We start from the raw sequence: 21,096 nt of genomic DNA, 5'->3' as shown, positions 1-21,096 counted from the left end.
GCAGGCAGGCAGCCTGGCGTCTTGTGCAGTTGCAGCATACATAACAAGTTGACCTTGCTCTGTCTCCTGCCTCCAGCATTGTTTTCCATTTCTCTGACGTAAATGAAGGCTCCCTTTTCTCTCTTTAACTATGTTTTACTAAACTTTTCTCACACACAAACACACACCCCTCTACACCCACATCCGATCTTCTGCTTTTGTTCCCAGGAAGTTTAGTTTGCACCTCGTCCACATATTGAAGAGGAGGGATCTTTTTTAAACCAACCCAAAAAGATTGCAGAGTTTAAAAGCGGTAATCAACAAAGTTTCCATTTTATCATCAGGCAGGATAAGTGTTTGCTCATTCGTCTTAGCTGAAAGCTGAGTGATGCTAATAATTACTTGATTAAGCAATATGTCAATCAACATGAAATGATCTTCTGAAGTCAAGCAGAAGAGCCACGCATTCACTACTTTGCCCTCCTCAGTTGTGAGGATTTGCTGCTTTACTCTACTTTATGTGGTGGTAAACTAAATATCTTTGGGTTTTGGGCTGTTGGTCAGACAAGACAAGCTATTTCAAGAGTCACCTTGGACTTCAGAAAATTGTTAAGGGCATTTTTCCGTATGTTCTGAAATTGTATGGAGTAAAATATTAGCTGATTAATAGAAAAAATGATTAGTTGCAACCTTACTGTTTTAAAGTTGGTGCCGAGATGACAGACAAATCTGTTTTATCTACACTTTGATATGAAAATAATTTAAGAGATTAACAGTCATACTGCAGTGAACTGTTACAGCGTGACACTATACTAATCTAAAAATGTCTATCAAGCTGTTGAACAAAGAACTGCATTGATGTCACTCAGAGCATTTAAGTAACAGTCACTTTGACTTTAGGCCATGCCCAGAGACAACTTTTTTAATCCAAGGCGGACTTTATGTCATCCTTATGAAGGCTTTTCTCAAGGCTAGCTTCTGTGACTGCACAACAACTTAGAACTTTAGGAAATGCAAAGTACAATCAGTTCCAGTTATCGTCCGTGCAACCATGTTTGTGATGTGCTCATGGGAACCAGGGCCGAGGGATTTAAGAAACTTTCTGTTCTGTATGTGAGCGAAACAGAAAACTAGCATCGAGGCCAGATGTTATCCGATGGGGGGATGACACAGATCCAGGGTTAAAGGTCAACCCACACACATGCTCCCTCCTGTTTTCTTTCCTTGTAGCATGGGAATTGGCTTAGATGGTTAAAGCATCACACCAGGAAGGAGGCAAAAGGTGAGGAACCTGGGAACACTTTATGTGATTTGCATGCATGCCTGTGAGTGTGCGTGTGCCTGTGAGTGTGGGAGTCAGAGAGTTCAGGGAGTAAAAGGGGGTTTGTTTGCTTTACACCTCAAACCTATTGTACATTTGATCTGAAAGCAGAAGAAACACACCCTGCTTCCCTCTCATCCAGCCCCCTGCCAAACAGATCTTTCCTATTTAAAACCACCACTGTGTGTGTGTGTGTGTGTGTGTGTGTGGGATTGGGGGGGTTATATACTCATGACAGCACACAAAGAGGGAGGACATGCAGCAGGACTGGAGAAGAACAAGCAGGACAGTTATTCATGCAGATCCAGTCTGTGCATACTATAGCAAGAAAACAAGATCATCCCACTTGGTTAAATCCACAGTCTAGTGTCCAAGCTATCCGTTTCAGAGTTAATCACAAACACTCCTCTTTATTGAAGGAGCAGCATCTCCCCCCTTTTCTTCAACTTCCCATAACTACCTTTTACTGATGAAATAAATGTTTATTCTGAAATGAATCTTGATAAATCACTAGTTAATAGTTAAGACACAGACCATGAACGTAAGGCTGAGCAATATGATCAATATCTTCTATCACAATATGTCGTCTCGATAACAATATACTGTATATCACGATATAGGAGGTTTTCTTGTAGGTCAATAAATAGTCTATATGAAATAACCACATGGTATTAGACTATTGTTGTATACTCCTGAGGGAATTAAACACTTGACAGTATTTTCTCCCTTAATTAATAACTTTAGTGTAAAATAAACAGTTTCAAGTTAAATTAAAGAGAAAAATTAAAAAAAAATATTTCCAGCTAAACACCGAGTAGGTTTACGTGAGGCAATAGTTTGATTTAACAGATTTCTTTCAGATTTTCGGGGAAATTTGAGATAGTATGTGCGTGTCAATATCAATTTAGACAATGTAATTGTCTATTGCAATATCTTGATATATGATTTAATCATGATATGATTCCACTGAAAGATGATGAATTATTATATTGAATTATCACAGAGCCCTACATGTCTCTGGTTCGAGTGCAGCCAGGGATCTTTGTTGCATCTCTCTCTCATTTCCAGACTTTTTATATTGGTGACATTGCCATGACTAACATTAATCGACTTTTTACAGTTACTATTTCACGTCTCACATTAATAACACTACTGGAAGCTCTTCAGATTGTTACATAGGTCAACAGCAACAGCAAAAGTGCTCTTGAGCAAGGCAACCAGCTGCTTCACGGTGAATATCGCTAGACATAATAATACAGCAAATAACATTCAGAGAAACTGAAGACACAACAGACATCCAGAAAATATCACTGTTACCACAAAGGCCTCAAGATGCTATAGTTAACTTTATTGACAGGATCAGAAACAGATAGAAATCCACAAGATGATTGTAAGGCCACACACTGCTCACTTCCAGTGAGAAAACAGAAGAAACAGAAGAAAAGATGTTTGTTTTACCACATTGCATCAAAGACATGGCGACAAGATGTGCAAGCTCACGGATCCATTCACTGCAGTTCTCTCCTCATGGAAGCAAATTTCAACAAAAAATGAAATTCAGCAAAATACACTAAAAAGTGTGCAGGACTTGTCCTATATCCTATCTTGGGTCATTTGATTCATCACCCTGTACGAGTTGAATTACTGGAGTCTTACTGTACATCAGTCTACTGCAGAGAGAAGACAAGTGAATGTTTCCAAACATGCAAAGATCATGAAATGTTACTCTTCTTTTTAAAAAAACTACTTCCACTGTTGTATACAACCATATTGGATTGAGTGCCACACCTCCATGACGAGCCAGTTGCTCTTTCCATCCACCTGACCAAACAGAGCAAACACTCTGTGTCCAACATCAACATCTGATCTCAGAGCAACTCATGTCTCTCTAAATATAGCCAAGGGGAGGAGAAGGTTGCACCGAGTCAAGCCAGCTGCTGCGTTATTATTTTTCGTGTGACCTTTGACCTACAGGCAGAGGAAGGACTCTTAGAAATGGTGGAAGGCTGTACATTGCAGGCCTTGATCCAAATCCTAGGGAGTTGGCCAGAGCTGGCAGAGATTCGTTGTTTGGTCAAAAATACTTTTGCAAGGCAGTTGTTTGCCGTCCTGGGTGTTTGAACTGTGGTGCTGCGGTTAAAGAACAAACTTACAGAAACAATGATGAATTCTAGCAGACTGGCCCTTTAAATATGAATGTGACTGGGGTAGTGCTCAAGTGCTTAAATCTTTTGGAGTGCTGGGCGCCTCAAAGGTTGATTCACTTCTCCGGACGGGTATTGATCGTGGAGTCTATGTGCAGTGATTAGCTCTGTCCGTCCAGCCGGAGAGAAATCCATACAGTGGCTGATCAGCATTAACATGATTAGAAACTGGTTAGTGTGTGATTACAGCCCCAGCAGTAGAGATCTAGATTTGGCTCCAGAATCGACCTGAAAATCAAACAACCTTACATCACATTGGTGAGCAACTGGACAGGCTGGTTCAGGGCACGAACACACACACACACACACACACACACACACACACACACACACACACACACTGTCGGTCTGTCTTTGCCCAGCAACAGGCCATGCCGAGTGTTCTTCTAATCATGTTCATACTGCACTAATTGGCGTCTTTCAGAATACAGGGATTGAGCCCGGCGGTGAGGCAGGAGTGTGCCACTTCCTCCACTAATTAGCCGAGGGGCAAACCAGGAGCAGCCAATCACATCGCTGATCAGCGGGGCATGACAAGATGGAGACGACGGGGTAGTCTGTTTGCTCCGAGTCTTTCTGTGCCGTTTTTGTCTTAATTGTTTTTAGGTGCTGACACAACGTAAAGCTTATTGAGTATTATTATTAAGATGTGAAAGATTGTTACAGTATTGAATAAAAGACATTGGACGGAAATTAAAATACTTAAGAAATAAGAAAATACTTAAGAAATAACTTAATAAATAACTTAATAAGAGTATATTGTGTGTACATTTTATTAGTGATATATACTGGAATGGTATCAGCCCTGACACTGACCTTAAAGGGGGTCAGGATGTTACAGACCCATAAAAAATACAGTTTGTTTCTGAATGTTATTACAAATTTTATTCAAAATAGCAATCCCTGCTTCATGTTGCTTTGAAATTACCCCAAAGCATTCCAATGAGGCATACATATCAGCACTGGTATCAGATCATTACTTGGTATCAGCACAGTTGAAATATCAGAATTGGTACTGGAAGAGGATGCATTCCTATCTTTAAGATATATAATTAATCTTTCACAAAATATTTATATTTTAAGCATTAATAACGTCACATGAGTTAGACATACTGCAACATGACCTGAGTTAATGTATCATGTAGCATAAACTGATGACAGCATCTTTGAAGCACTCACATACAGACACGCCATCTTGTCATATCACTGCAGTCTTTGTAATCTCTATAATAACAAAATGTGGAAAGTCTCCTCCAACACCCAGGCATTTCCCTCCCTGGCATCCTGCTGTGTAGGCAAAGCCCTGAAGTCTACGTAGGTGACCAAGTTCACCTGAGACAGACGCCGCTGAAGCAGACTGCATGTGGATGCCTTATTTCCTCACTCGTTTGGATTACGTAAAAGCAGTGGTGTATAGTGTACTGTACTTAAGTCGTTTTTTTGGATATCTGTACTTTACTTTACTATTTATATTTCTGTTGACTTTTACTTCACTACATTTTGCAAAGAAAACTGATACTTTTACTCCGATACATTTCCCCTGAAACCTTCGTTACTCGCTACAAAATCAAATCTATCTTTAGAAACAAAATGAATCATGAGACCAACGTCGGGGGCTGTGGTGGAACAGAGACTGCAAGCAAGCAGGTTTGGTGAATCAGTGGTCCTAGCTTACAAGTTAAATCACTGGTTAATCACGTTCATGCGCAATTGCAAACAAGTGCTCTCAAAGCCGCGGTGTTTTGATTCCCAGTGATGCCCAGGATGCTATATGCACGATATAACATGAGTAGAATTCCACACAGGACGGGTGGGATGAGGAGAGGTGGACGGGTCAAACAAACACTGGTGTTTCCTCCAGGAGGCCGCAGTTTGTGCCGTGCGTGAAACGAGAAGCCAATGTTGATTTATTTGTGATGTGACTTCCGTACTTAAGCAACGCCACTTCAGTAGATATTTTAACGCAAACCACGATCTTTTCCTAAACCTAACTAAGTAGTTTCATCGCCTAAACCTTAGTTGTTTCCTGTGAAGATGGAAGTTTATTTTGGAAAGACAGTATGCATGTAACAAGTGAAAACAGACTCATGTTGCTGGACTTTTGCAGGAAAAACGCACGAAAAATGAGGAGCAACTTTTGGTAAGATATCAATAAAACGGGGATGAATTTATATCATTGTATAAAGAGAGTGACGTGAGAAGATCAATCTCATGTCTGTAAGTTAAATCAGCTATAAGCACTCTTTTAAAGTGATTAGTGACTCGTCTAAAGCATTTAAAAAATGAATAACTTCAATCGAATCATTCTATACACTGTAGCTTCTTTACATTCTAATAGAATGTAAAGAAGCTACATTGTATTGGAATTGTCTTTTGAAGATGAACAGGACATTTTTCAGGTTCAAGTAATGACTGGGTTGTTACTTTCGGTGCTGCTTTAGTATTGATCATGTTTTGATATTTGAGTCATTTAGTGGATGATCAGATGGAGTTATGATGGTAGCAGATTCAGCTTGAGCAAAACCTTTGCCTATTGTGTTCAAATCAGGCCCATAGGAGTTTACAAGGCAGGTGTCCTTTCTCACAACACTGACCTGATGCACAAGTGGATATTCTTTGCTGAACACAATATTATGCATTTGCCCTCTCCATCCTCTAGTCGGAATGAGCATACTTATAAACACACTGTTACAACTCCTTCATAGTGTCATATTGCTTTTCGGAGAATTATGATGATAAGTTCATAGTAGATGCAAAAGTATACTTATGTACAATATATTATGTTGAACATTGTTGCTCCTGGATGGATCACAGCCAACCCAATTATTTTCAACACAGCTCCATGTCCTTGGTCATGGTGCCACAGCACTTAAAAGAATAAACTTCATAATTCTCATAATTCTGACCCTTTGCTTTTTTTTATTAACAGCATTTACTTGTACTTTTACTTTCAATACTTAAGTACATTTAATATCAGAAAATTACTTTTGATACTTAAGTACAATAAATATCAGATACTTTAGGACTTTTACTCAAGTAGTATTCTAATAGGTGACTTTTACTGGAGTCATTTTCCAGTAAGGTATCTTTACGTTTACTCAAGTATGGCTTTTGGGTACTTTATACACCACTGCGTAAAAGTCCATCAAACACACTATTGTCTAATCCTGCAACAAATTAATGGCACAGAGGCGGTCCCTGTCCCTGAGTTGATCATCATTCCTGGAGTCACAGAGATGTCAGCATAACACTCAGTCCACTATTCTACACAAGAACACACACAGTCACACACACACACACACACACACACAGTCACACTTGTCTGCTGACGTCAGTTGTGGTTTCATGACTGTCACTGCAATGCCGATCGACCAGCTCTCAGGCCTGCAATTATTCCTGACCCAACGCTCTGCGAGCTGCACTTCTGTTTTTCCACCAAATAAGAATCTTCAACACGGAGGATGCTATGAAACACGCAAAAAGACGATACAAGTGGGAAACCAGCTGGCTGAGCTTGAGGACGCAGTGGGATCTCTGTTGAGGCGTGTTTGTTGAAGGGAAACAGAGGAGTGACTCGTCCTGTGGTTAAGCGGGTTGAGACGTCAGCAGTGTATTGCGTGAACAATTTGGGATCAAGTCCAGTGAACAGCCACTGGCACGTCAATATTTCCTTTCAGCCCTCAACCAGGGTCAAAAATTCCTTTCACAAAAGTGGAAGACTATTAGCTGAACATATGAGTGGCTATATGTATCTTTTAAGTATTCAAAATGGAAGGTGATGGATCTTTCTAAAAAGATGTATATATACTGTATATACACACACTAAAGATCTGGAGATCTCCGCTGTTAAACCCTAAAGAAAACAAATCCCTGGAGCGGAAACTGGAGGGATGTATGACATTATCATGACATCACTTGCAACAGCTGCAGAACATCTGTGAAGTGGCAAGGATCCTGACTAGAGACCGAATGGACATAAACAGACAACAGCAGCTGTCCGTGAACATTAGACCAAAACCAGTCACAGCATCGACTGGGAGGAGGTAAAATTCATCGATGAGGAGTCAGTGGGTGGGCAGGTCATCTACATCTGAAGACAGGCACCATCTTTGAACATCTTTTGAGAATTTTTCCTCTATAATTATTTTGGAAGGTAAACAACTTTCCAGCCTTTGGCAGGTGAGCAGCAAAGTTCACTTCAGACATCAAATCGACTAATTCACTGGCTGCCCTATGAACCCTACGAGCCTTATGAACTGCCCTAGATAACACGATCGTCTCAATTTTTCCTGCCATCATACTCGATCAAAGAGGAAAAACTCCAGCGACTCCTGCAGTATGAACAACAACTTTATTGTGACATCACTCACGATAAAGTTATTATTTAAACTACAGGTATTCCTGGAGTTTTGACCTCAGCCTCTTCTTTACAATCATCTCCAAGTGCTTTGGGGAACCACTTAAAGTGTAGGAGAGTATAACCCATTCTATTGCATACTTGTTTTGGAAGAATCTGTATATTTCTTGAGATTGGTCACCCTACTGAATAAGTGAAGTTGTGCAGAATTCAATGTAAGGAGACACAACCGCCTTAATCAAACCCATCAGATGCAGATCACTGAGATATAGGATACAAAAGTCAAGAGATGCCTGTGACCTGTATGGAGAAAAACAAAGATAGTGCTGGAGTCTGTGGAGAGAGAAATCCATCCACATTGTCAGTAAAGGCGAGATAAGTCTTACCAGCTGCAGGGGCAAAATGAGACCACTGATACAGCCAGCTGGTACTCATAGCTCGTAATGACAGAGCTAACGTGACTCTTCGTTTACATTACGTTGCAACACGCTGGCAGCTTGCTGTGCCCTTTGACCTCATGTAGAGCGAGCTGTGCGTCATGTCGCAGTGTGCTGACATGAGCTGAGGCCCTGAGGGCTGGCCAACCTGCTGTGACCCCACCAAAGGTCAGATCTCATTTCAGAACTGTTGGGAGGGACAGGCCGTATGCAGACAGCTCAAACAATTAGACAGTACCTGCATGGAGACTAGGGAGTCAATAGTTGTGGGGTGTTATCCTGCTTTTAAAAATCTGCTAGCCCTAAACTAATCTCATCAGAATGATTTACAGTTTTTGTTGTTTCAGGCTGTGAGAACGTTATTTTCCCGACAAGAGTTTCCATGCATATCGAAGTCTATAAGAATGAGCAAAATGCATTACACAGGGAAAAAAGTACAAAGTAACTGACTGCAGTTGTCAGCTATACAGCTGAAAATATTTTCATGAAAACTACCATGTTTACAGTGCTAGTACACTGCAGCTGCATCAAAGTAACAGCCGGTCAGTTAAGACACATTATTGTGCAAATATTATGAAGCAGCTGCAGAAAAAAGACCTTTGTTTAGGTTAGTTAAGCTTTGACGTAGGTTAAAAATCAACAGTTGGATATTTTTTCATTAGATTTGTCAGTAGATCAGTTTTACTCAAATCGACTAGATAAAGAGCTGCAGGGACTTATTTCACTGTGGCCAAATCTCAGACCTCCAACAGACAATCAGGGTTAGCAAAGCTGTTTCCTGAGCCTTCCTTTTCCTAAAGTTAAGAAAAACCTGATTCAGATAAGTTTCCACCTTGACAAAAATACAATTATATCCTTGTTGATACACCAACAGGAAAGAAACAAGTGTGACAACTTAAGAATGAGAGCAAAGATAATCTGAGGCACTCAATACAACACTATAAATATCAGCACAAAATATCTGCTATCAGCAGTTTAAATGTAAAGAATTATTGAAAAAAGACCTAATGACCTTAAAAATACAAATTGGTTGACCTCATACTACTTGAATAAACAGTAAGAAACTGCAAAACGGGTGTTTATACTTATTCAAACACTCAGATCTTTACTCCCATAAATAGTAAAACACAAACAGGTAAGATTCACCGAAGCTCTGTGGAAGAACTATGAAGTGGGACGTGTTCCGTGTGTTGTTTCACAAGCAGCAAAGAGCACAAGGCTGCACACACACAAGACATTTCATCATGACTGTCACCAACATGCAAAGTGCAAAATGCTTCTGACCACAGCAACTCAATCCTGTCTACAACCACCTCAAACAAATATCACATCAGAGCTCTAATTTATTGTATTAAATGAATCTAGTACTTCAAACACACTGAAAAACTTTATTCTATCACCAGGACATAGTGGATGATAAACTCATCAGCGCAAAATCAACAGCATCAAAACAGAAGACAGGTGTCCCTCAAATGGAAAAACATAAATATTTTATTTTATTAAATATATATTTCAATTTATGTGATTGTTTAAAAAATAAAAAGATTTAAAAAAAATAGAAATAGAATAAAAAACCTCTATCATTAAGTATGGGTTATTTTGGGGCTTAAAGTGCTGAGCAACTTTGGTGACTGATCATTATTACTACAAGATGGATGAGCGGTTAGCTCCCCTTCTCACTGTATGAGTCAACGTTGGTCCCTAATGGGAAGTAGATCATGACGAGTAAGCCAGAGGCTGATGGTATTCTTCATCATCACCATCTGCGTCATCATCATCATCATCATCACTAAAGTTACAAGTTTATAGACGAAAAGAGCAGTAATGACCAGATGCCTGTACTACGAACCAAATTCAACATAAGCACGATATAATTTAGTTATCCGGCTTCACTAACCCTAAAACCGCAATCACGCTAAGCGGTCACACGGCGGAGGTTATCAATTTTACCAACCCATGGGCATCCTCGTTGTCCCCTTGGACCCCCTACAGACGGCTAAGCCCCAATGTTTATGACATGTTCAGGCTAGTCAAAAATCGTATCCACATCTTCGTAGTTCCCCAGAAAATAGCTGTGTTCCATTTCTTAGGCTGCATTTCCACTGACTGTAATAACTGTCAATGTCGTTTCCAGATCAATTAAAATTCAGTCACGCATATGCTACGCATAGACAGGGAGGTTGTGTATCTAATGGTATAATCAGTCCTCTTATGTTTAGATTGGGCCCACTCACGGAAATAAAATGCCCGCCCACGGATTTATGTCTGCCGTCGGCACTGACTCGAGGATTCACAATCCACACTATGAGCGTGTTCATATGAGAGAGGCCATGTTTGCAGCATATGACCAATCGCAGAATGGACAAGTCTACTGTCAGCAGAGCAGCATATTTTACAAAAAGCAAACTTTAACATTACGCAGAACACATGATCAAGACTAAAAGCAAGTATTCCGTTACTGTGTTGCTTGGATGTATTCTTTCGCGTGTATGACAACTTTTGCCTCATTCTTTTTGCTCCAATTGACTTAGGAGCAAATAATAACTAAATATAAAAACATCGGCGTAGGTACGCATACTTTCACGTTTTAAAAGTAGGGCTGTACAAAGTAGTTTGAAGCTTCATTTATGATGTTGACATTCAAATTCTAACTCAAACAAACACAGGACTTTCACCCACGGCTGTTTGTGTCCCATGTGATGCCAAAAGTAAATGTTGATTTTACACTTCTTGCTTACTTACATTGTTACACTTATGTTAGAAAGTCAGCTAAGGGCAGTTTTTAAATATCGACACTAGCTACGCTGTTTCAGTGATTACGTTAGGTTGTTACCTTAATTTCAACAAAAAACATGTTATTTTTTCTTAACCAAGTAGGTTTGTGGGCTGAACCTAACCAACCGTTTCACAACGTTAACCACATGGCATTGTGCATCTCTGCAAACATAAGAGGCTGTTAAGAAACATATTTATGAAACGTATTTTTGATTCAGAAACACAGATAATGATTGACGAGTTATTTTCAGTATTAAAAAAAAACACAAACTTATGTAGTCCCTTTTATACATGTTGATCTCTTATCTCGAACATCACCCGCTCCGGAGCGCGTGCAGCATACACGTTACTTCAAAATGACTTCAAATTCAGGGCTAAACCTGAAGTTAGCCATCAACCCCCAATCATGCTTTGTAGTACAGGCCTCAGCACAAGATAGAAATGATCAATTTGGATAAAACCGGCCATGTATTGTTATATTGTAAAAGCGATATTAATAACGTGAGAATATAAGAATGTGTGCGTTTGTTTAACACAGCAAATTACATGACAAAGCAGAATACTTCATGACATGACAAAAATCATATTAAATTCTGTACAGCTACAAGTGAGGATTATTGGTATTTCTATAATCAACCTGTTGTTTAATTGTTATTGTTGTTGCCAATTAACTATAAATTGTGTATAAAATTATCAAAATAGTAATTTTCTGTTGACTAATCACTTAATTGAATCATTTTGTATGCGCTACAGTCCTGCTCCCAGTTCACGGTATAAACAGGACGCCAAGATGACAAATTTGTATTGCCTCACGTTATATGTCAGGATGGAGAAAGACTTACTATATGACACTCATGTGGTACATATGACATTACATGAGGGGGAATGTAACAAGACAGTACAGGGTGTGATAGAACGGGCCAAGACAGGACAGAAGTGAAAACACAAGACGCAGTATGGCATTGTAACTAACTGAGTAAACTGAGAAAACATAACTATTTCAGACAGTAAGTGTGGTGACTGAAACCTCACTGATGCTATTTCATACACAGCAAACTCCTATGTCATCATAACCCTAAAAGTAGATGCTAAATACCTTCACTGACAGACATGAATCTCTGTTTGTCAAAACTAGCTATAAAACCTTTGACTTTATGTGGTAAATCAATGGCTGAATGAAAGCAGCATGTTTCTGCTTAATGGAAACTACAGGGTTAAAGGGATTTGGACAATATTAAAGCGCTCTCTTCTTTTCAACGCTGCTTTTTGACTGTGTTATTACACGCATGCGGTTTATCCATCAGGCTTACAAATACGTCAGACTCTGCGTTCATTAGCAATCTCTCTTTGAAGGTTTTTTATTAGTGGGTTGACGTTATAAAGACGCTTTGATCCCCCTCCCCGCCCAACAAGGCTGATGTGGTCATAACTTTCTGAAAGGCCGGCTGCAAAATTAGTCACATTTCCTTCAGTGACCTTTAAGTCAGCAGCCACTTTCAGGTATTCTCTACAACCACTATACTAATGAAGTGTGTGTGTTGTGTTATGTGTAGTAGTGCATGAGCGCTGGGTAAAATATTAGTTCTGGTATGTCATCATATGCTTTAAAAAATAAAAATTAAAATGCTAAAATTCTTCCAGGCAAAACTGAACGTTTTTTAATTGACAAAGCAGCATTAAAATTCTAACGTCTACAACTTTAATTTTACATTCAGTTTTATAGGCCAGTTTAGGTTTCTTTGTGAGTTTACTGTGTGTAATGTGTGATACTTCTTTGGAGAAATGTGTTTGTGTGACAAACAGGCAGATACTGTATTTGATTTCAGGTGCATTTGTTTCAGTGGTAATAAGTGAATAAATAGTCCAATGCATTTTGCTACAAATTATGCAGTAATTGATGATAAAAAATAAACAAATTTCAAAACTTCAAGCTTCACCACACACACACACACACACACACACACACACACACACACACACACACACACACACAGACAGATTCAAGAGACTCTTATTTAGATCCACGTCAGTCCATCTGACTGACCATTACACTAATAAAGAACTTAAAAAACAAACTCAGGTCATGTATTAAGACTGAGCTAAGCTCTGCTCTGTTATTTTGACACCCTGGATAAAACTGATTTAGTTCTGAGAAGTAAAAAGTACACATTTTGTTCAATCTGTCACCTGCAAGTTGAAGACTCTGACCCTTAACCTTCTTACACCTGATTGTAATTTTGACAATAAAGGAAAAGAGAGTTAATCTTCTCTCTAAACTCACAACATAAATCAATCTGGATGAAAGAGAGCAAAATCACTCAAGAGTTAGTCGTGCAATTAATTCCACATGCTTGTGAAGAAATTATCTCATGAAATGTTACTACCATAAGGTAAAACATATCAAATAGGAGTGGCACAGACAAAGGATGACTGTAGAGATAATTCAGAAGATTAAATGAAAATATCATCAAATACCATAAAGTAAGCTGAGGTCACTTTAAACTCTGAGTAGCACTGACTCCATGTACTGTGAGTCAAGTATGAATGAATGATAGGGATATCATGAAAGGATACAAATGTAAAGTCACTATAAATGTTATATGCCGAGTAACACTGAAACATTATTCACATTATAAATATTACAACAATATTTTTTCAGAGGCCGATATTCCAGCAATTATTCAAGGGTCACTGCAAGAATATTACAGTGTAATTAAACTGTAGAAGTCAGACATGTCTTTTGAATAAGAAAATCTGGATACATACTACAGTAACGTCATAGTGATATTATCATAGCTTATTGAAGTGTTTGTCAGCAAATTAATTATTAAACTGTTTTGAAAAAGAATAGGCAGCTGTGTGTTAAGAGTTGTGCAACTAAAACATCTGGATCAAAACCATATCTGGCCTACCGCCTGCGTTTCTGCACAATGTCGATGGGCCGGTTGACAGCGCACGGCGAGCCGCAGATATTCCCATTCCTCACTTTGAGATAGCGATCCTGGACCGGATACATACAGTTAGTCGGTAAACTCATGTTTGTGGCTGTTTTTGTCTCCCTTCGACTTTGTTCTCCACTAATTCTCCTCTTCTTCCTCCTCCGGGCGCTCCTCTACTTCTCGGCTCTCGTGCGCTCTCTCCTCTCCCTCCACACCGCGCCAGGTTTCCATTGAGGCGCGGACAGACGGAGGAAAGCCCTCCTCCGTGCGTTTCAGCGGCATGCCTCCAGTCCAGAAACAACTCGAGCGTAAAAAGAAGGAAGGGGGATCAAAGCAGAGTGGGTTTTAAAGAGTCATTTCCTCAGCGCTGCTGTTTCATGCGGTTTGGAGTGGTGCTGAACACTGGGAGCCTGAACTCGTGGTTTCAAATCCAAATCTCTCTCTCTCTCTCTCTCTCTCTCTCTCTCTCTCTCTCTCTCTCTACATGGACCTCTTAAAACAGACATGAACTATGAGTGAGTGTATGTGTAGTATGTGTGACTGAGAGATAGAGGGGGGGTCTCTGGTCGTATATAACGTGATTTGTACAGTGTGTGTGTCTGTGGCAGCCTCCTGCAGATTATTTAACCGTTAACAGGCTCAGCAAACACTCACACACGCACGCTTTTAACAGCCTGAACATAATCAACACAATAAATCAATTTCCCAATTTCCCAAATCCTTGAACACATGTCAACCCTCTAATATTCCCCCAGCTTTACATCAATAATATTAAAAATTCATTCATGCATTTCCAAGGCTTTATATGCTGTTTATATGTTCTCACTGATGTCCTTAGAACTGCACCATAAGTACAGTACATTTACAGCAGCAGGTTTGATTGTATAATTCACAGGACAACTTGGAACCTGCAGTGTGCTTCAGTAGAGGAGCACCAGTCAGTTTCACCAGTCAGGGAGTGATGGACTTTACTGGACCGGATGATCTTACCAAGCAACCATCTCGCTGCTGTCGACATCATTGACAAATATTTGTCTTTTAAGAAACAGGGCAAACGGCCTGGACGTGCTGGCAGGCCCATGAACGAGAAGGTGGAGTACGGGGGGCTTTAAAATGTCAAGCATTTCCTACTCGGCATATTCAAGTTTAAACATTAAGATGCAATAACTTACCTTGACTGTTCTAAATATAGACCGGCAACTCCGGCATAAATCCATCTCCTGAAGCAGACCCACAATTCACAAATCAGCAAACCACATTTCGCTGTTAATCACAACAGTCTGGTATAATGTAGGGCTGGACCCAAATATTATTAGGTATAAATTAGTATAAATTAGGTAAGTATTCGGTTTTCAAATTTGATTTTTTCTTAACCAATCAGGGTTACAAACATGCATTAAACATATCAAACCGTATGGAACATTATTCTTATTCAACTTCAAATAAAGATACAAACAACAACACTTTAGAAGAATACAAATTAACTGAAAGTCACTGAACTGAAACTAAAAGACATGTGCTGCAGCGCTATGCCGTCCATGTCAGTCTAGAACGGAGAATGCCGAGTCCTTCCCGAGTCATTTCATGGAGACTAGCCAAGTCAGACCCCTCGTCGCTGTTGCACGTGTCGGGGCCCAACCCGTGCGGGACTCAGGCCGAGAGGGCTGAACGGAAGCTTCCGCAGGCTGCATTACGCACGGGCTTGCAGCGGGCACTGCCAAACAGGCGGTGCGTAAAACCCAGAGACAGAAGCCTCAAAACACTGGCGTTTAGTGGAGAGGGCCCGCAAACGTGACTTTGAGGTATACGTCTATACTCGCACACACAGAGGGACGAGAAGAGGAGACGCTGAGCGCAGACAGAGGCGCGTGCGCACCATATCCGGGAAAGCCCTATAATGTCCACATCACTGTGAATGCCGCACCAATCCGTTCAAAAACAAGTTCCTGAGTCAATTAACTTATCTCCTAACTTGGGGAACTTGCTCCCAACCCAAAAGGGGAAATTCCTAATTTGATTGGCCTCATAGGTGCTGACCTGTATCTGAACCACTTCACAGTCAAGTGTTAACTGTCCCTGGACATGCTGTCAGTCACAGTTCAACACCTGTTTGGCAATGCACTGTTGCTCTTAGAGTACCCTGCATGGAACCATTTTGCCTTGGGGAGACCCTTACCAGGAGTTACTGCCTTGACAACATATGCAAGCCCTTGCACTGGTCTCACTTTCAAAATTGCTTCTTGTAAATCTTCCTAGATCCGATGCTTGTGCAAACCAGCACCGACTTGATTTTAAACTCGTGCAATTGAATAACAGCTAGATCATTCACAGGACTGAACACAGACGGACAGATGTATACGCGAGGACTTACAACCAAAAACAACTTTTTCTTTGTGACCAATACTTTACACCAAAAGCAATGGAAGGAAGAAGTATTACATTTGTCATACGTTTTTTTATACAATGATTTCCAATATCACATTGAGCTGTTTACCATGTTTTGATTTTTGTCTTAGTTACACTAAACTGAAACCCTAGCTGTACCCCTCCCAACATGATCTCCTCCCTCTTGGTGCAATGTGCTTGTGAAACATGTTGGACCTCAAAACAGATGCCGGGGTGGAGGTTTGCTGAGAATGAGACGTGTGGGAGGCCCCTGTGTAACCAGATCCACCTGCCATATGACTTCTACGGTCCAGCTGGCTGCTGGCTCTAAAGACAACACAACGTCTGGTAATGAGAATAAGCTACCAGTTGGGAGTGTAATGCATGTGTGTGCAGGAGTGTGAAAAAGTGAACAGCTAACTGTTTGTGTGCGTCTGTACCAAGTTCATAGTGATACACAGTATCAAACTTATATTGATCTTTTATCAAATCATCCGATATTAGTCAGTCTGCTGATGAGATGATGGAAATTCACAGCTACAGAGAAACTGGCAGGAAACTCTTCATTAATTCATTTAATACATGTTCACTATTTTACAGTCCGAAGCTTATTTACACACATGCATAAGCAATAGGGCTTCAGACTCTGGGCCTCAAAAGCAATAACAGATGAAGAGGAAGCTCACAGTATAGTTGGATATGTTTATACATTCTTCTGCAAGACTGTGGTCTCTGTCAGACTATCAAAACGTTGTTTACAAATGTATGTGTTGTCTTTACCACACTAAATTTGTGACGTCAGAGCCGAGAAAGACTTGCACCACCTAGTGGAGAAGTCGTTCAACTGGCACATTTGTTATTTGTTATTGCTGCTGATTTCAATGGTTAACATCCCTTCAACTGAACAGGAGATTATCAGAGAGCTGTTCAGTCAGAATGAAAATCCACCTTCATGCCACAGAGAGTAAAGAAACAGGATCACAGTGTCTGTTTTTTTAACCTGCAGTTACAGTTGACCAGAATGTGTTATTTAAGAGTTTAGTGTCTCTGCATTTGGTTGTTTGGCTTTTATATGCACTGAGCTATCTAGGACATCAGAGAATGTTGATATTTAGCCAATGTGAGGAAAGTCAGAGTGCTGATTTAGTCGGCTGAAGATGGACTGACTATCCAGCAGGGGTCCCGCTTTGCCTAGAAACTGCTGTACATTTACACACAGGAGGGAAACACACAGATACAGACACACTAAGCACAACAACAAAAAGGCAAGGAAAGAAGGCAAGGCAAGGGGGTCGATATGACTACAGCAATTAGGACTTCTACTTCTCTTCATGTTTCCTTTTCATCACTGATAAGATGATATTGAAAAAGTCAGAGGTGAGATAGTGTGAAAGAGGAAATCTTTCAACCCTCCGTCCAACAGACCGCACCCTGTCCAGCATTAAAACCCCCAAAAACATCTTACACATCTCAACTTCAAGAGCAAAGCTGACTCAAAACTTCTCTCAACTGTTTATTCCACTGCTGCTAAAACACAACACCTAATTTGGCAACTTGACCAGAAAATACTAACAGCAATTCTGTGGTGGAACAATCAATATGGATTTTGGGACGGGTGGCTGTGGCTGTGTGTGTGTGTGTACATGAGAAATGAGAAACACATGTCACATTCACGTGTTATGTGCTGCCAGGCTGGTGGGGCTGAGGAACTATTCCAGGCTTGGGGATTTTATTTTGGGGGTCTGTTAAGCCAGTCTTTGCCAGATCGTTCAGTTTGCCAACATGGAACTAACACTATGGGCAGTTTCTAGTTTCAGTCACTTAAATCCTCGTGTTTGCCTGAACTCTGTATAATCTTGTGTTTTCCGGTGCCTTCGATCCATTCTCCGCCTGCCTCAATCAGCGCCAGTCTGCTTCCCAGCCCGACAGCTCAGCTCCTGCGGCCTGCCCCGCTCCACTGCGATCCCCGGATCAACTTTCAACACACATTTCTGCAAAGCTCTGCTTTTGGGTCCCAACTCCATTGTACACAACACATCCTCCACTTGCACCAAAGCACACTGGGTTCTCCTTCCTTGGGATGTAGAGCAGGTAAATATGTGATGGTGAAAGAATGAGTACCGCTAAAACTAATGCAATCAAACACAGCAGCCCAAACTTCATTGATAAAAATGAAGTGGACAAAACAGAAGAAACACCTCTCAGAATTACACATGACAATTTAATAGCGGACTCAAAGATAACCATAAAGTCCAATCATCGCCTCTCTAAAACAGTTTGAACAAAAACAGTGTAGGCCTAAACCTCATAAAGATAGAATTTATTGCAGGGGTGCTGTATCAGACTGCATGTGTTTTAAATGAGTGTACATAATAAACTGGGTACTAAGTATTTATTGTATTTAAATATTATTTCCTCTCAACGGTTAATACCACTTTTTAGCCACAGGGTGGCAGCTTTGCTCTACTCTACACATAACAATGTGTTAATACCAATATTATGTTTACTTCTGGGTCTATTCAAACATGTACAATTCGTGAACTGTATAATCTATCCATACTAACGTGCTGTTTTTCAGAAATATGTGTATACTTACATTTTTGTGAGTGTATACAATGGAAAAAAACTATATCACAGCATTGGGGACTCTACCCTTCCTCTTTAAACTGCAGCTTTAATCTACACGATCGGGAGATTTTATGTTTACAGTTTCTGCCGTGCGTTAGCATGAGTCATTTCACATGAGTCATTTCACAAAATGACTCATGCTCATGAAACAAACGTTGTCCTCTTTGAAATCAACTCTGACATTTCTTTGTCATTTGAGGGAATTGTTACATGGTAATGGTAAAAACTCACTGCATTGATAAATGTTTGAGAACTGCATCGTTTTTATCATCCTCTTAGCTGGTAGGTTTGAGTTTAAATGGGAAAAGCCAACATTCCTGGATACAGCAAAAACAAATAACAACAATCACAATAAAGAGCCGGTGAAAATAACAATAAAAATGCTCCAAGATTTGACTCTTTAAAACATAAACACTGTGTATTGCCTTTGTCAGGCAGAATATTCGATTGTACAATTGCAAGTTTCCCTCTTCTTTTACTGTGTGGTTCTTGCTGTGGGTGATGGCAGGGAAGGCGTGGCATGTGCGTGTGGTCATGCTGGAATGTGGTATGGGAGGCTCAGTTAACCACTGACTGGAGACTGCTGGGCGGTGCCCACCAATCCCAGCCCAGTTTGATGCTTAGCAGGACTGAAAACAGGAACAAGCAAGCGAGGACACACACAAAACACATGCATGCAATGAGTGCTTATATCTTGACACACACACACACACACACACACACGCAAACACAGAAGGCAGAGTGTGTTTCTCAGTAATGTAACATGAGTCAGTCCTTCATTGCACATCAGCAACAACAGGTGGGGCTATCTATCCACCAGCACCCTCTCTCTGCTCACAGACTGACAACAATGTCTCAGGCACAACACACACACACACACACACATATATATAAACATGGTGTCAGAGACAATTACTATTCACATATTGAGCCACTTGCACTTATTATAAATATAATTAAAAATAGAAATTGAACATCTCCCTTCAGTGCTTTGTGTTCACTTAGCAGAGCGTTTGTCTCAGGGTCAGTGTGCAGAAATGTCTCTGGGAGACTTTCAGCAAAAACAGGAAGTCTGTTGAATGAAACCTGCCACAAACAGAACTTGCTTCCTCTCAAAAGCCGTTGGGTAAAATGCCAGCAAATATTAAAACATTGCATCTCAAGAACCACCAAGTAACACAATGGCCTCAAAAGTCAGGGTGTTGGGTGACACACATCCCACTATATGAGCCCATTCAACCCTTTCTACTGTGCAGACTTCCATTAGCATCGTCTATAAAATAATCATTGTGAAAGTTCCTGTGGGGAACATTTCCGAATCAATTCTTCTTCTTTTAGGTTTCATCAATCTGATGAATGTGTTCCAGTTCATTAAAGGAGCTGTATTTAACATTTTAAACATAACTCTAGCATCAAATAACAATTTGCTATGTAAAGATATAGTGGAGTCATGTCTACCTGAGCAGAGAATGAAGTCACTCTCCCTCTGCGTGTGCTGTTATGCAAACTTCTCCATCCTTTGTTGACATAACCGGAACGACTGTGCATGCTTTTAGTGCATATGAGCATGCCCCACAGGTTAGCTCACAGCCGTCGCTCTGCTGATAGTGCCATCCCCAACCGACAGCATTGTCACGAAAGTGTAGCACCCAACCTCCGGTTCCCCCTCAGGTTAACACTGTTAGCTCAGTCAGCACCTTCTCCGTAGTTCGCACTGTTAGTCATGAACCGCCTGCTCGCCGTCGACATGATGATAGCCGTTGAGAGGCCATCGAATGGCTCGCAATCTTGCGATCTTGCTCCTTTTACACATTGATAAACCAAATTCCCACTAACCAACTAAATATCATTTTTCGACTAGCAACGTCAACATCCTAGTTGTAATTACAACTGGGAAATTCATCCTACATCCGACTTAATCAAAATAAAAACCAACCTGAAAACCAAACCGACATGAATGCTTTGTATCAGCCAAAGTGCCTCCTTTAATGATAGTTGCAGTTGATGGTTTTTTTAAGACACCAAACTCCTTTTTCTTAACATCACATTATTAGGGGAATTACAGTCTGTT

At 40.4% G+C, this 21,096-nt stretch overlaps 1 protein-coding gene across 5 annotated transcripts in view; it reads right to left on the bottom strand.

Annotated features, from left to right (window-relative positions):
- The window catches only part of LOC116390207 (cAMP-specific 3',5'-cyclic phosphodiesterase 4D), an 86,805-nt gene that overhangs the window by 20,841 nt on the left and 44,868 nt on the right, over positions 1-21,096 (bottom strand). The window contains exon 1 of one of the 5 annotated variants that reach the window (XM_031859618.1): positions 13,986-21,096. This exon is cut by the window's right edge and continues 4,438 nt beyond it. The exons of the other annotated variants lie outside the window; for them this stretch is intronic. Within the exon in view, the coding sequence (XP_031715478.1) occupies positions 13,986-14,110 (125 nt within the window). The 5' untranslated portion in view covers positions 14,111-21,096. The remainder of the gene's footprint in view (positions 1-13,985) is intronic. 5 annotated transcript variants of the gene reach the window in all.

This window comes from Anarrhichthys ocellatus, unplaced genomic scaffold (assembly GCF_004355925.1).
Source record: "Anarrhichthys ocellatus isolate YVR2014 unplaced genomic scaffold, GSC_Weel_1.0 scaffold22, whole genome shotgun sequence".
Classification (NCBI taxonomy): Eukaryota; Metazoa; Chordata; class Actinopteri; order Perciformes; family Anarhichadidae; genus Anarrhichthys; species Anarrhichthys ocellatus.
This window is presented reverse-complemented; position numbering and strand designations above follow the sequence as displayed.